The sequence below is a fragment of the Dromiciops gliroides genome, chromosome 2, assembly GCF_019393635.1.
Source record: "Dromiciops gliroides isolate mDroGli1 chromosome 2, mDroGli1.pri, whole genome shotgun sequence".
NCBI lineage: Eukaryota > Metazoa > Chordata > Mammalia > Microbiotheria > Microbiotheriidae > Dromiciops > Dromiciops gliroides.
Window position 1 is genome coordinate 396,032,425 of NC_057862.1, and position 14,611 is coordinate 396,047,035.

General features: G+C 45.0%; 1 protein-coding gene across 3 annotated transcripts in view; it reads left to right on the plus strand.

Moving 5' to 3' along the window:
- CDH22 (cadherin 22) overlaps nt 1–14,611 on the plus strand; it is a 108,339-nt gene that overhangs the window by 17,821 nt on the left and 75,907 nt on the right. For all 3 annotated transcript variants that reach the window (XM_043988807.1, XM_043988808.1, XM_043988809.1), the window contains exon 2: nt 12,672–12,966. In XM_043988807.1, the coding sequence (XP_043844742.1) occupies nt 12,672–12,966 (295 nt within the window). The remainder of the gene's footprint in view (nt 1–12,671; nt 12,967–14,611) is intronic.

Consider the following 14,611-nt stretch of genomic DNA (forward strand, 5'->3'; position numbering starts at 1 on the left):
TCACAGCTAGTAAGTGTCAAGTGTCTAAGGCTGGAGTTGAACTCAGGTCCTCCTGAATCCAAGGCCAGTGCTCTATCCACTGCGCCACCTAGCCGCCCCCTCTGATGACATCTATCTTAAAGACTGTCACCCAAAAGAAGGATTAGACTTGTTCACTTTGGCACCAGAGGGCAGGACCAGGAAGGGTGTGTGAATGTTCTGCAGAGGCAAATTTCACCTCAATGTAAGAAAAAAATTCCTACCAATGAGAACCAACCAAAAGTGCAGTGGGCTTCCTTGGATGGTAGTGAAGGCCATGTCATAGTAGATGACCATTGAGGATATTGGAACAGAATTATAGATTTAGAGCTGGAAGGGACCCCAAAACTGAGAAAGCTGAGGCCCAGAATCCTGCAGGTAGTAAGTGGTAGAACCTGGATTTGAACCAAGGTCTTGTACCATGTTGATTCTTTTTAAAGCACAGAGTTGACCTAGATGTCCTTCATGCTCTGTGATTCCAAGAAGGTCATTGGTGCCCATGTCCAGTCTCACATGGGGGCAGTGAGTTAGAGGTGGTTTTTTTCAGCCAGTGGGGCCAAGTATGTAGTCCATCTGTCTCCCTTCAGCTCCTTTGAGTTTTCTCCCTTATCTCCCAGCAGAATGGACTATAGATGCTTACTCACTGAGGCTGGGCTTGGAGCCCCACCAGGTTAATCAAAGGTGGCTACGGTTCCTGGTTCCCGGGGAGCTTAGAATCTGAAGAAAAACCCTCAACAAAGGCCCACTCAGAGAAAGTCATTTCTGCCAAGAAAAAAAAAATGCAGGTTTCTCTGTGCCTGGGAAGATTTGCATCTGCTCACTCTGATTTTGCTGCTGGAGCCAAGACATTCCCTTTCTGGTGTTCCCTCCCCTGAAGTCTCTGGCTCATTTGCCTCCAAACTGAGTCAGAGATAATTCTCCATCCAGTGTTGGGACCTTGGCTGGAGACAAGAAAACACTACTCTGGGAGGTACTTCCAGAAAAACAGGAATAACTTCACATTTATCAGAGGACCAGAGCTAGAAGGGATCTTTAAAAGATAGAATTTTTGAGCTAGAAAAGACCTTAAAATGCATAATATGGAATTTACTTCTTGAAGGGGCCACCATGTGTAGAATGTTAGCACTATAAGTAAGGACTCCAAGAACATAGAATCTCTGATCTGGAAGAGACATTGGAACAGTCAACAGAATGTTAGTTCTGGAAGGGACCTTGGAACCAAGAATTTTAGAGCCCTAAGAGAGTTTAGGGATCATCTATTCCTACCTTCTCATTTTTACAGGTAAGAAAACTGAGGCATGGAAGGAAAATAACTTGCCCAAAGTCACATAGCAAATGAGGGTTAGAGTTAGGAATAGAATCTTGATCCCTATCAAGGCCTCAACACTCTTTACAAAAGTTCATCCAGGGTCATCTAGGTGGGACAGTGGATAGAGCACCGGCCCTGGAGTCAGGAGGACCTGAGTTCAAATCCGGTCTCAGACTCTTAACACTTACTAGCTGTGTGACCCTGGGCAAGTCACTTAACCCCAATTGCCTCACTTAAAAAAAAAAGTTCATCCAATACACTGAGGTAGATAGTACTAGTTTTACTCCCATTTTACATGTAAGAATGTTAAGGCACAGGTGTAGTAACTTGCCCACAATAAATAGCAGTTGAAAATGAAACTCAAACCTGGGTTTATTGACTCCTAGTCTTTCTGCTGCTTTAGGCTGCCAAATCCAGGGTCCCAGGAGCCAGGAGAGAGAGCCCTATTTGGTTCCGTAGTCCCTGGAGGTCTGACCATCAATCTTACAGTGAGCTCCACTTTGTAAATTGCAACAGAACACCAGTGACATCACCCTTAAGTTGTCTCCCTTTTCCTTGCAGACTCTAAGATCCGTTACAAATGATCCTGCCTGACTTAAGCCCGTTACTGCCGATCACCTGAGGGAGAACATGTAGGAAGGATATTCCCTATGCAAAAACGGGGGCTTCCCAAGTCCTTCTCTCCAGCATTGTAATCCTGATATTCAAGGCAGTTGATTGGAAAGGGTTCTAGCCTTCTAGCAATCCTGGGTTCTAATTTCAGCTCTGTGTCTAGAATGGTAGAAATTTAGGGCTAGAATGAACCTTGGGAATAATTCAGTACAACCTTCTTATTTTACAGAGGAGGGAACAGAGGACCAGAGTAGACAAATACTCATCTTCCTTGATATTCTGAACTCGACTAAGGCCACAGAAATTAATTACTTACCTAAGACTAAAACCTCAGGTGCTTGACTCCAAGCCTAGTGTTCTTGAGACCACGTGGCACTACCTCTTGAACAAACTTTCAGGATCATAGGACTTAGAGCTAAAAGAACCTTAGAGGTCAACTAGTCCAACAACTTCATTTTACTAATGTGGAAAGTGAGTTGAAATGATCATACGGGTAACCAGCAGATAAGCCAGGAATTAAATCTAAGCCTTTTGATTCCGAATTCAGAGCCCTTTCCTCCATGTCATGCATCTGCTATGTCCCTTTGGGAAAGTAAGTCAGTTGCCCTCTCTCAGCCTCAATTTCTCTTTTTGTAAAATGAAAGCTATTGGAATGCATGCTCTTAGTGGCCTGTGAGGAGATACCCCAACCCCACCCAAAGAGAGGATGAATGGGATGAAGCCGTCATAGGGGGGAAAAAAAGCAGCCCACACCACCTAGGTCCTGGGTATAAATTCTGTCTGGTGGAACTGTGTGTCTGAAAGGTGGATTATAGAACTGCCGTTTGGAAGATTGAATGGCCCATAAACATTTTCATATTTCATTAGCCGATTAATGGACGTCTCTCTTTTTTTGGCAACTTTGCTGATTCTCAGCAGAAATCGCGGGGAGTAAATGGTGGCGTCGAGTGGAACCTTTCCGGGTCCCCGTCCCCTTATAGATTGCCCCAATTAATGCCCGTCCTGGGCTCCACCGAGATGCATTCTTCCTGTCCAGTTACTGTTAATAGATTTCTCATAAGTGGCTGGATTGTAAAAACCTCATAACTCAGTTTAATGCCACCAATAAAATTATCTCAGGACGGTCGGCCCTGAATCACTGGCAGTTCCTGGGGATGAGAAGGCCTGTCTTTCCTGTTTGCTATTTACCCTTTCACTCCCTCCCTCCATGGAGAGAGGCAGGGATTGAAAGAGAGAGGCCTGGGCCCCAACTTGGGGCTCCCCCCTCCCAGCCTGACATCATAGCTGGACTAAGTTTCGGGGGTGGGAGGACTTTGTTTTGGGAACTCCTTGGCTGTACAGTAAGGGTATAAGATAACAAGAACCTGAGAACTGCCTAGGATTCTGGGGGAAAGGGAACATATTTTCCCATAAGGACAATGGAAGGACTCATGACCTGCAACTTTAAGGGGAACCTATGCTAGGAACACTGAAGCAATAGGAGGATTTCCTTTTGTCCCCCTCTCTTTCCCCTCCCCCTTCCAGTTACTACCGTATGAAATTGGGCCTATGAGGTAAAGTTTCCAACTCAAAGTCATAGAACAGGTGGCCCCTGACCCCTGTGGGAAGCTCCTTGGGCCTCAAGCTCTCTTTTGCCAAGTAATGAGGCCCAGTTACCATCCCAAGGCCAGGCCTTCCCCCCCCACCCCCCGCCTCCATTATAAAGTATGAGTGGCCCAGAAGTTAATAAAGTTAATAAATCTGGGTTTTATTCCTAGTTCCACCATTAATTTAATGTGTGACCCAGGTCATCACTTGATAGGCCTCGGTTTCCCCTTCCATAAGATCAAGAAGATTAGGCTAGATGATTCCTGAGTTTCTTTCCAGCTCAAACATTCTGTGTTCTTTTTTTTTTTTTTTTTGGTGGGGCAGTGAGGGTTAAGTGACTTGCCCAGGGTCACACAGCTAGTAAGTGTCAAGTGTCTGAGGTCAGATCTGAATTCAGGTCCTCCTGAATCCAGGGCTGGTGCTCTATCCACTGTGCCACCTAGCTGCCCCGGAAACATTCGGTGTTCTAAGGCAGGGAGGTTTCTAACCTTTTTGAGTATGAGAACCCTTTTCTAAATGTCAAAAAATTTTGCGGACCCCCACATGATAGCAGTTGCATTCACACTGCATATTTTGTTGGAACTAAATAAAGATCAAATTGACAGTGCTGGGTGCACATATGGAATTGAGCACCCCTGAGAATAACTATGGGTTTCCTGGGGAGTCTTCAGCCCACAAGTTGGGAACAGTCACAGAGTTCTTTCTTGCTCTAACTCTACATTCTAGGGCTCTTCCAGATCTAGCAAAGTTCCATAAATCTAGGACTGGGCCCCCAAAGTGCTATCTCCCCACATGTGGGTTAGCCCAGATGGTTCCAAACTTGTTTTGACTGTTCTTTACTATAAAATTCCTATTATCTGTGACCATATCTGCTTTCTAATTCTCCTTAACTTGGCTTATTTGTTCCTGTTCTATAAGGAGACCAGAATACAGAAGGTGAGTGGTACAGCCTCTGGCCACAGACTTGATGCCTCCTTCCCAGAAGGCCTTTGGCAACTGGAATCCTTGCTAGTCCTGCTGAGGTCCTGCCAAGCTGGCTCTGGGAAGGCTGTTTGGATCTGACCAGAAGCAGCTATTCCTTCTCTTCCTTCTAATAGTCCTAGGATGGATAGCTGCGAGGGGTATAAACTCTCTCCCATCCTTAAAGTCTCATTTTGGGTTGTAGTATAGAAAGAGCTCTGGCCTTGAAATCAGAAGACCACCTCTGTCACTTTTTACCTGTGTGACCTTTGGCAAATGATTGCATCTCTTAGCCTCAGTTTCCTTTTCTGTAAATAAGGGGTGGTACTAGTTGGCCTCCAAAGTCCTTTCCAGCTTCAAGTCTCAGCACTTCCAAGAAGCTGGCCCTAGAGACAGAGAGAAGTGGTGCTCAGGACCAAAACAGACCTGTGCACACACGTATGTGTGTGTATGATTATGTGTGGACAGTTTCCATAGCTAGGGTGTGGCCCTCTCTTCAGCGACCTCCTTTCCCCTAACCCTCAGCCAGGCCTGTCAGCAATAAATTTGCCCAGCTTACTCTGGCAAAACCTCAATAAGGTGAAGATTAGGGGAGGCTGGGACTCGGATCTGGATGGAGACTGAACTAAACCACTAGGAGGTATGGCTGGGAGCTGAAGGTCCAGGAAGCTGGGTCTGGGTCAAGTGTTCTTCAGTCTTGTTTGTATCATAAACTGATATTTATGATATGATATTAGGCTTCTAGTGAAGCCTAAGGATCCTTTCTCAGAATCATATTTTTAAGCACATAAAATATTTAGGATCACAAAGGAAATCAATTAGATTGAAATATGCTTCTCAAAATATATTTGTAAAAAACCCACCAAGTTGCTGGATGCCAGGTTAAGGACTCTCAGTCTAGGTTCTCTGGGGAGGCTGAGATTCCCCATTTAATCTCTCACCCTATGCCCCTGAAGGTATGGATGTGCTTGTTGAGATTCAGACCCTGTTCATCCTTCGAAGCCCAGCTCAGGTCATCCTGCCCTCATGAAGCTTTCTCCTACCATTCCAAACAACAGTAAGCCTTGCCTCTTTTAAATTCCCAACAATCCTTAGACTCAAGACCACAGTCATTTTTCTAATTATTTCTTATGTGTAAATTTTGCATCCCCATCTTCATCCCCCCCTCCCTGGTGGTTTGTTCTTTTCTTTTTCTTTTTTAAAAATTATTTTATTTTTATTTCCAAATTTTATTTTATTTTGAGTTCCAAATTTTTCTCCCACCCTCTCTTCCCGAGGCCAGCAAGCAATTTGATATAGGTTATACATTACGATCATATTAAACATATTTCCACATTGATCAGAAAAAAAAGGAAAAATAAAAAACAAGAAAGAATAAACAAGAACAATAACAAAAAAGCAACAGCAAAAGTGAAAATAGTATGTTTCAGTCTGCATTCAGACGCCATAGTTCTTTTTCTGAATGTGGAGAGCATTTTCCACCATAAATCTTTTGGCATCGTCTTGGATAACTGTATTTCTGAGAAGAGTTAAGTCTATCACAGTTGATCATCACAAAATGTTGTTGATACTGAGTACAATATTCTCCTGGTTCTGCTCATTTCACTCAGCATCAATTCATGCAAGTCTTTCCAGGTTTTTCTGAAAGTCATCTGCTTATCATTTCTTACAGCACGATAGTATTCCATCACAATCATATACCACAACTTGTTCAGCCATTCCCCAATTGATGGGCGTCCCCTCAATTTCCAATTCTTTGCCACCACAAAGAAAGCTGCTGTAAATATTTTTGTACGTGTAGGTCCTTTTCCCTTTTCCATGATCTCTTTGGGATATAGATTTAGTCGTGGTATTGCTGGGTCAAAGGAATGCACAGTTTTAAACGCTTTGGGGCCTGGTTCCAAATTGCTCTCCAGAGGTTTGTTCTTTCTACCTTCTACTCCCTCCTCCCCACCTCCACCACAGGACTGAGCACACAGTAGTGTGAATAGTCATCAATTGTGCCATAGACCCTTTGACACTGACATTCAGCAGTCATTTATTGGATTCCTACTATGTGCAGAGTCCTATGCTGAACCCTACCTAGAAGGATATGCAGAGTTTAGATAAGACTTGTTCCCTCCTGTGGGAGTTCTCAGGCTAGCAGCAAGATAAGACATACACAGCATTACATGGTGAGTGTATTAGAGGGGGTGTGAAACAGGTAAGTAAGTGTATTGAAGAAGCACAGTAAAGTAGGCCACTACTGCCTGGGGGATCAGGGAAGATTCATGGGAGAGATGTGGTTTGAGGTGGGCTTTAAAGGAGCTATTGGAATTCATCAGGCCAAGTGGGGGAGAGAGGGAGGGGAAGGCATTCCCTCCAAAAGGTTACAGAGGCAGTAAATTTTCAGAGCTGGAATTCAAATCCCAGTCCTCTGATTCCTAAACTAGAGCCCCTTCCACCACATCACACTGCTTTTTCATCTGTCACTGATTGATTGTATGACCTTGGACAATTCTTTTCCCTTTTCTGGGCCTCAATTTCCTTCTCTGCAAAATGGGGGCGGGGGAGTTGGATTAGAAGGGCTTCCCAGCCTGGAGATATAGACCCTCCTCCAAATTCCCAATCTCTCTCCGTCCTGGGGCCTCTACTTAGTCACAGCCACAGCAGAGGAATGTCAGAAGCATCGGTTTTATCCCCATTCTTTCCCTCCCCTCCCCTCCCCTCCCCTCCCCTCCCCTCCCCTCCCCGTATATTCCATTTATTCCAATTCCGCCTCTCTCTGGGTGGGATTGAGCCTTTCCTGTGGATTTAGCCTACTTAAGGAGAAGATACATCCCTCTAGGAGTTTATAGTCCCATGGATGAGATGAGTCTTACATGAAACAGTTAAATTCCAGTACAAGGGTGTGAATGATTTACTATCAGCATGAATGATACAGACAGTAAGTGCTCCGGGAGTTCAAAGGCAGAAGAGATTAGTGTGGGCCACCATGGTGGGGAAGGCTTCACACAGGCCGTGGTACTTGGCCCAGCCTCGTAGGATGGGAAGCTTCCTGGAGGAGGGGAGACTTAGCTGGACCTTATAGGATCCTAGGATTTGGAGCTGCCAGGGATCTGAGAGCTCACAGACATAATCCATCTTCTTCAGATCCTTTATTTTACATGTGATGAAACTGAATGCCCAGAGATGGGTCTTCTCCAGGGTCACACAGGTACTTAATGACAAAGCCAAGATTTGAACCCAGGGCTTCAGAGTCCAAACCCAGTGCTCTTCCCTTTACAAAATACAGGATTTTAGGAGGAGCTGGAGACATCAGAAGCAAAGGCTTGGGTGGGTGGGTGGGGTCGGGGCAAGTGTAAAGAATGTGGCAAACCACCCCCGGATCAGCTCAGAAACCCTCTCTTGGAAGCACAGACTCTCAGAATTGGAAGAGACCTCAGAGAGCATCTTTTCCAACCCCTACTTGAAGCAAAAATCCAGTGTCCTTAACAGGGCAGTCATCCAGTCTCTGCTTGAGCGTCATCAGTGATTGGGGGCTCGCTATCACATAAGACAGCTCATTCCATTTTTAGACAGTGCCAGTTATTAGAAAATTCTCCTTTATATTAAGCTGAAATTTGCCTCCCTGTAACTTTTCTCCTCGGTCCTAATTCACTGGGGGATAGATTTAGACCTAGAAGGGAACTTCTAGGGCTCAAGTACTGTCTTAGATACTTACTAGTTGTATGCCCCTGGGTAAGTCACTTAGTCTCTGAGCCTCAGGTTCCTTAACTGCAAAATGGGGACATGTATGTCAGATTCAGTGGCCTCTAAGGTTCATCCTTTCCAACTCTAAATCTATGATCCTGTGATCTTCTCGTCTAACCCCTTCATTTTGTAGATGATTAAACTGAAGTTCAGAGAGACTAAGCTATTTACCCAAAGTCACGCAGGTCCCAAGTGGCAGAGCTGGGATTTGAACCCAGGTTCTCTTGCTTTAAATCCTCTGACTCTTCATTTTCCCATTCTGCTTTTCCCAAATTTGCCGTGGAGCCACATAAAACAAGTGTGCCCCGCTCGTATTACTTAGAGCCTAGTAAATGAATTTGACAAAGAACCATGCCACAAAATACATGAGCTTTAGAAGAGGTATGAAGTACTGTTAGAGGTCTGAAGTGTAAAGAATGGGGTGAAAGAAGGTCATTCCCCAGTGTAGACGCTTGATGGAGGAGCAGAGGAGGTACTTCTAAGCCTAAACCCAATGCTCTGCCTGGCATTTAAAGGATGGAGAGCTATTAACTGGTAGCAATAGGTGGGAGGAAGATGTCTAAACCAGTGCATCTCAAACTTTGGTTTCAGAACCCCTTTATATTCTTTTTTGGACATGGAAATGACCTTATTAATGAAGATGTTGAAATGTGTACATACCAATTTATTTTTTTCCCTCATTAATGTAAGACTTTTATTTTATTTTTATTTTTTCAGTTAGTGGAGCAGGCTGCATTCCATCTTACTGTTGAATCTCTCAGTACATCAAATTGTCAATTTCCTAGCCCCACCCTCGATTTTACTTAGACCCATGGAATTTTGATGCTGGAAGGCACCCTATAGTTAATATAAATTCAACCTTCCCTTTCCCTTCCCTGTAATTGATTCTCTCATCTATACAGACAAAAAACAAACAAACAAACAACAACAAAGCCCAAATGTAAGCAAGTAAAAATGTAGGAAAGCCAAATGGATGGTTAGGGTTGAGACAATACTGGAACCCAGATCTTCTGACATGGAGTTTGGTGCTCGTTCTGCTATGCTGCATGGCCTCACTAGTGTTTGTTGTACATGCTAATTGAAGTATAAAGCACTTTTAAGCTCAGCAATCATTGCACTAAAACAGTAGCAGATTGGGCAGTCTTCTTCACAACTATAATAATAGAGTCTTAAAAATTATTGAGGACCCCAAAGAGCTTTTATGTGGATTATGGCTATTGCTATTTACGATATTAGAATTTGAAGCATATTAGGATAATTATGAAAATAGTTTTGACCTAACAGACCCCCTGGAAGGGTCTAGAGGACCCTGGGGGTACCCCAACCAGATTTTTGGGGAAAAGGAATCGGTCGAATAAAGGCACCGAGTCATGGAAGTCACAGAAGGGTCAGGGAGAGAGTAGGGAATGGTTCAGTTTGCCTGGAGTGTGGAGTTAATGGGGGAAAGAGGGGGAGTTATCTAAGACAATGCTGAAAAAGCAGGGTGTTGAGTGAGCAGAAACCCATCACTCATCTTCTTCTAGAGAGTGGATCGACTTCAAATGCAGAGAGAGGGACAGAGACAGAGAAAGAGACAGAGACAGATGCAGATGAAGAGACAGAGAGACAGAGATGTTGGGGGCGTGGCCAATGTGGAGGTTTGTTTCTCTGAACTAGGCATGCTTATGAAGAGGGTTTAATTGTTGCTGTTCAGTTGGGGGAGGGATGTGGGAGGGACAGCTTGTAAATGTATGCAAACATAAATAATTACCAAAAAACGAAAAGAAAAGTAGAATACTCTATGTAGCAAACGTAAGCTCCTTGAGGGCAGGGACAGCTTCACTTTTATCTTTGTATTCCCCACACTTAGCACCCTGCGGGGCACAAAGGAGGCTCTTAGAAAATGTTGATTGAGGAGCTGGACTTTTACTTAGTAAACTGTAAGGAACTGTTGGGGGAGGGTTGTTGTTTGTCCTTCATTCTTTAAAAAAAAAAATATTTTTTTGGTGAGGCAATTGAGTTTAAGTGACTTGCCCAGGGTCACACAGCTAGTAATTGTTAAGTGTCTGAGGCCAGATTTGAACTCAGGTACTCCTGAATCCAGGGCCGGTGCTCTATCTACTGCACCACCTAGCTGCCATGACATGGGGGGCTGGGGAGGAAAGTCATGACTTGCACTGAATTGGGTTTAAATGAGGGAGAGCTGTACAAGGTCACCAACCTCACTCTCTCCTCCACCTGGATCTAATGGCGAGATATATATATTAGATCCAGGACAACTGGAGATGGCCCCAGATTTTTTTTAGGCAATTGGGGTTAAGTGACTTGCCCAGGGTCACACAGCTAGTAAGTGTCTGAGGTGAGGTTTGAACTCAGGTCCTCTGGACTCCAGGGCTGGTGCTCTATCCACTGCACTACCTAGCTGCCCCTTGTTGGAGGGTGGGGGTGGAGATTGGGTTTGAACAGAAGAATGATAAGACCATCTCTAGGTACAGGAAACATGAATCTATTAGTATTTGAACCATTAATTGGGAGAGGGAGTGAGCAGAGGCAGAGACCTTTTAGGAATCTTGTTCAGTGGTTTGGGGGCTTTTGTGAGGTGGTTTAAATTCATTCAACAAATGTTTATTATCCTCTACTGAGTCCAGAATCCTTTGCTAAGTGCTGAAGGAGACGCAAGATTTAGACAAGATGTGGTCTCTGTGTTAGTGGAGTTTAATACTTATAACAGCAACAATAATAATATGACTATCATTTGCATAGCACTTTAAGCTTTGTGCAGAGGTTTTTTGTTTGTTTGTTTGTTTGTTTAGTGAGGCAATTGGGGTTAAGTGACTTGCCCAGGGTCACACAGCTAGTGTTGTGTCTGAGGTCGGATTTGAACTCAGGTCCTCCTGACTCCAGGGCCGGTGCTCTATCCACTGCGCCATCTAGCTGCCCCTGTGCAAAGTTTTACAAATATTTACAACAGCCCTGGGAAGAAGTTGCTATTCTTATCCCCATTTTGCTGATGAGGAAACTGAGGCAGACTGAGATTAAATGACTTGCCTAGAGACACTTACTAGTGTTTGAGGATGAATTCTAACTCCAAGTGCAAGTGCTCTATGCAATACTACTTAGCCACCTCTACTTGCAGTCTAGTTAGGGAATGTGAAACATACCAAAAAACCTTTGACCCTAATGTATGACAGACAATACATGTTGTGTTGTAACACATAGGTGTGAACAAAATGCCTTGTGATGTTTTCCTGGGGAAAGTAACTTGACTGGGGAGATCAGAGAAGGCTTCATGGAGGCATTAGAGTTGAGATTTAAACAATGGGAGGAATTAAATAGTTAAAGTGTTTAGTATATGCAAGACCCTACGCGTGTTACAGGGGATACAATGACAGATCTGACGAAGTCATTTTTTTTTTCTTTTGAGAGGCAATTGGGGTTAAGTGACTTGCCCAGGGTCACACAGCTAGTAAGTGTTAAGTGTCTGAGGCCAGATTTGAACTCAGGTACTCCTGACTCCAGGGCTGGTGCTCTATCCACTGCGCCACCTAGCTGCCCCTGACGAAGTCATTTTAAGAGGCAATGTGGCTAGACTTGGAGTCAGAAAGACTAGGATCCAATCTTGCATCGACATTTTGCTACATGTGAGAGCCTGGACAAGTCGCTTAATCTTTGCCTACCTCATTTTCCTTATCTGTAAAACAGAGATAATAATATTACCCATCTCCCAGTGCTGTTGTGAGGATCAGGTGATGTTTTATATGCGTGTGTAGATATATGTCTATGTATGTGTCTATGTCTATGTATGTGTCTATGTCTATGATGCTTTGCAAATTTAATACCAGATAAATAAGCACTAGTTATTGCCAGCCATAAAACGCAGGGAGGTACAGTGGACAGGGCTGGGTAGATGACATGGGTTTGAATTCCCATTCTACCGAATACTTGCTCTGTGATACTGGGTGAGTAATTTCACCTCTTATAGGGTCTTTAATGAGAACTTAAAACAACAAGTAAATGTAAAGTGGGGTGGTCTATGACAAAATATGACTCAGACCCTGCTCTCAAAGAACTTACAGTCTAATAAGCTATCAAATGAGACTGTGTTGTTCAATCAAGTTCGACTCTTTATGACTCCATTTGAGGTTTTCTTGGCAGAGATACTGAAGTGGTTTGCCATTTGTTTCTTCAGCTCATTTTACAGATGAGGAAACTAAGGCAAACCAGGGGTAAGTGACTTGCCCGGGGTCACATATAGTAAGTATTTGAGGCTGTACTTGAACTCATGAAGATGAGTAGGCCTGACTCCAGACCTGGGGCTCTATCCACTGCTCCACCTAGCTGCCCAAATGAGATAATGTTTGAGTAAATGTACCTGTCAGTGTAAGGGGATTATTACCTTTACTGTGCCAGGAGAAGGTGACTGTCTCCTCTTCACCTGCCCCTCAAACATGTCATTTCCTCTCCCTCTCTGCAGATCCACTCCGACTCTGACGAAGGTGATGGCTCCATCAAATACACCATCTCTGGGGAGGGGGCCGGGACAATCTTCCTGATTGATGAATTGACCGGTGACATTCATGCCATGGAGCGGCTCGACCGGGAGCAGAAGACCTTCTACACGCTCCGGGCCCAGGCACGGGATCGGGCCACAGACCAGCTCCTGGAGCCCGAGTCAGAGTTTATCATCAAAGTTCAGGACATCAATGACAGTGAACCTCGCTTCCTGCAAGGCCCCTACATTGGTAGTGTGGCTGAGCTCTCACCCATAGGTAGGTGAGGAGAGTCTGTCTTGTGGGGCTCAGGATATGTCTCTAGGAGCCTGGTGTAGCTCTCTGGGAAGGCCTAAAGCCTGGGATATTGCGCTCCTGTCTCTGGCTTCCTGGGCACCGACTGGCAGGTTCTGGGAGGGTGTTCAGTGCTGGGGAGAGGGAGAAATTGAACTGTAGTTGTACTCTCCTTGGGATGTGAGGAGAGCCTCCCAGAGGCCTTGGACTGGGTAGGGCTATTCGAACTTCCAGATGCAGCTACAGCTCTTTGCTCCTGTTTTAGGGCTATCAGGAGGATCATTGCTACTGAAAGAGAATAATGGATGAGTGCAGACATGCAGACACACACATAACACCCATCAACTCAGTCACATCACAGACACTTGAGATATATCACAATATATCAAGAGACTGAACCTCCTGTCCAGAGACACTCCAAGATCACGGACACACATATAGAGACGTACACCAGCACTCAGGGAGACACAGTCACACGTACTCCTGCACCAAGACACATAGATGCATAGAGACAGACTCAGAGAGAGGAGAGATGGCAACAGAACGAGCATTTATTAAGCTCGTGTTTTGTGCTAAGCACTGAGGATACAAAAGGAGGCCAAAACCGATGTAAGGAGATTCTATTCTAATGAGGCAGATGATGCACCGATAACTAGAGGATATGTGCTACTGTGTAAACTGGAGGTAACTGCAGAGCAAAGGCAGTGGGAGTGTGGGGGTGGGCTGGGGGTCAGGGGGACCTGGAAAGAAGTTTTTCCTAGACTGAATCAAACTGAGACTTAAAGACAGATACACATACATACATACATGCATGCATGAGTTAGCCACCTACATGCAAAAAGACACAGAGACTCCATAGATGGATAGACACTTGGGGTTGGACTTGTGGTACAAAACTATAGATACAGAGAGCAGATGTGTACATACTTAGGCATAGCAACACACAGAAACATGAATCCATGCTGATACAGTGAATTGGACATATGGTATGATGTCCAGTTTGTCAGAAGAGGAATATGCCTACCTCTGTGAATTTCTCACTGGTCCCTCCTTGGAGGGGAGACTCTTCCCGATGAAGCCAAAGTGCCTTGTCTGATAGTGAAGTTCTTGGGAGGTCACCCCCATACCAGGCTAGCCCCAGAGTACTTTCTGTTCTAACCTGGCAACTTTGCTTGCGCAGTTTCTGTAGCCCTCTGCCACCTTGGAAGCATGAGGTTCTGGTGGGAGCCAGGGCCAGGGGCCGAGGGAAGGGGAGGTCTTCTCTCCCTTGGTCTCTCCCTTGAAGCCCTGAGGCCTGGTCTCTTTCTGTGTCTCTACACTGTCTGTCACTAAAAGACCCAGGGTAGGGCGCTGGGATGAGCTTTGTTCCACCAGGGGAGTTCAGGAAGCTGGGTTGGGGAGGGGGGTGACACAGCAGGGCACAAGGAGGCATCCTGTTTCTGGGAGTGGTAATTCCCAGCTCTCTCTGGGCCAGCTCGATTGACAGGTAATGATCAGGCAACTTCTTCCAAACAATCAGCCCAGGGAAATGGAAGAGGAGAAAGTGGGCCAGGAAGAGTGACAGATGCAAAGGAAGGGGAGGACTGGGGAGGCAATTGGGAACCCGGAGCACCAGTGTGGATGGATCCAT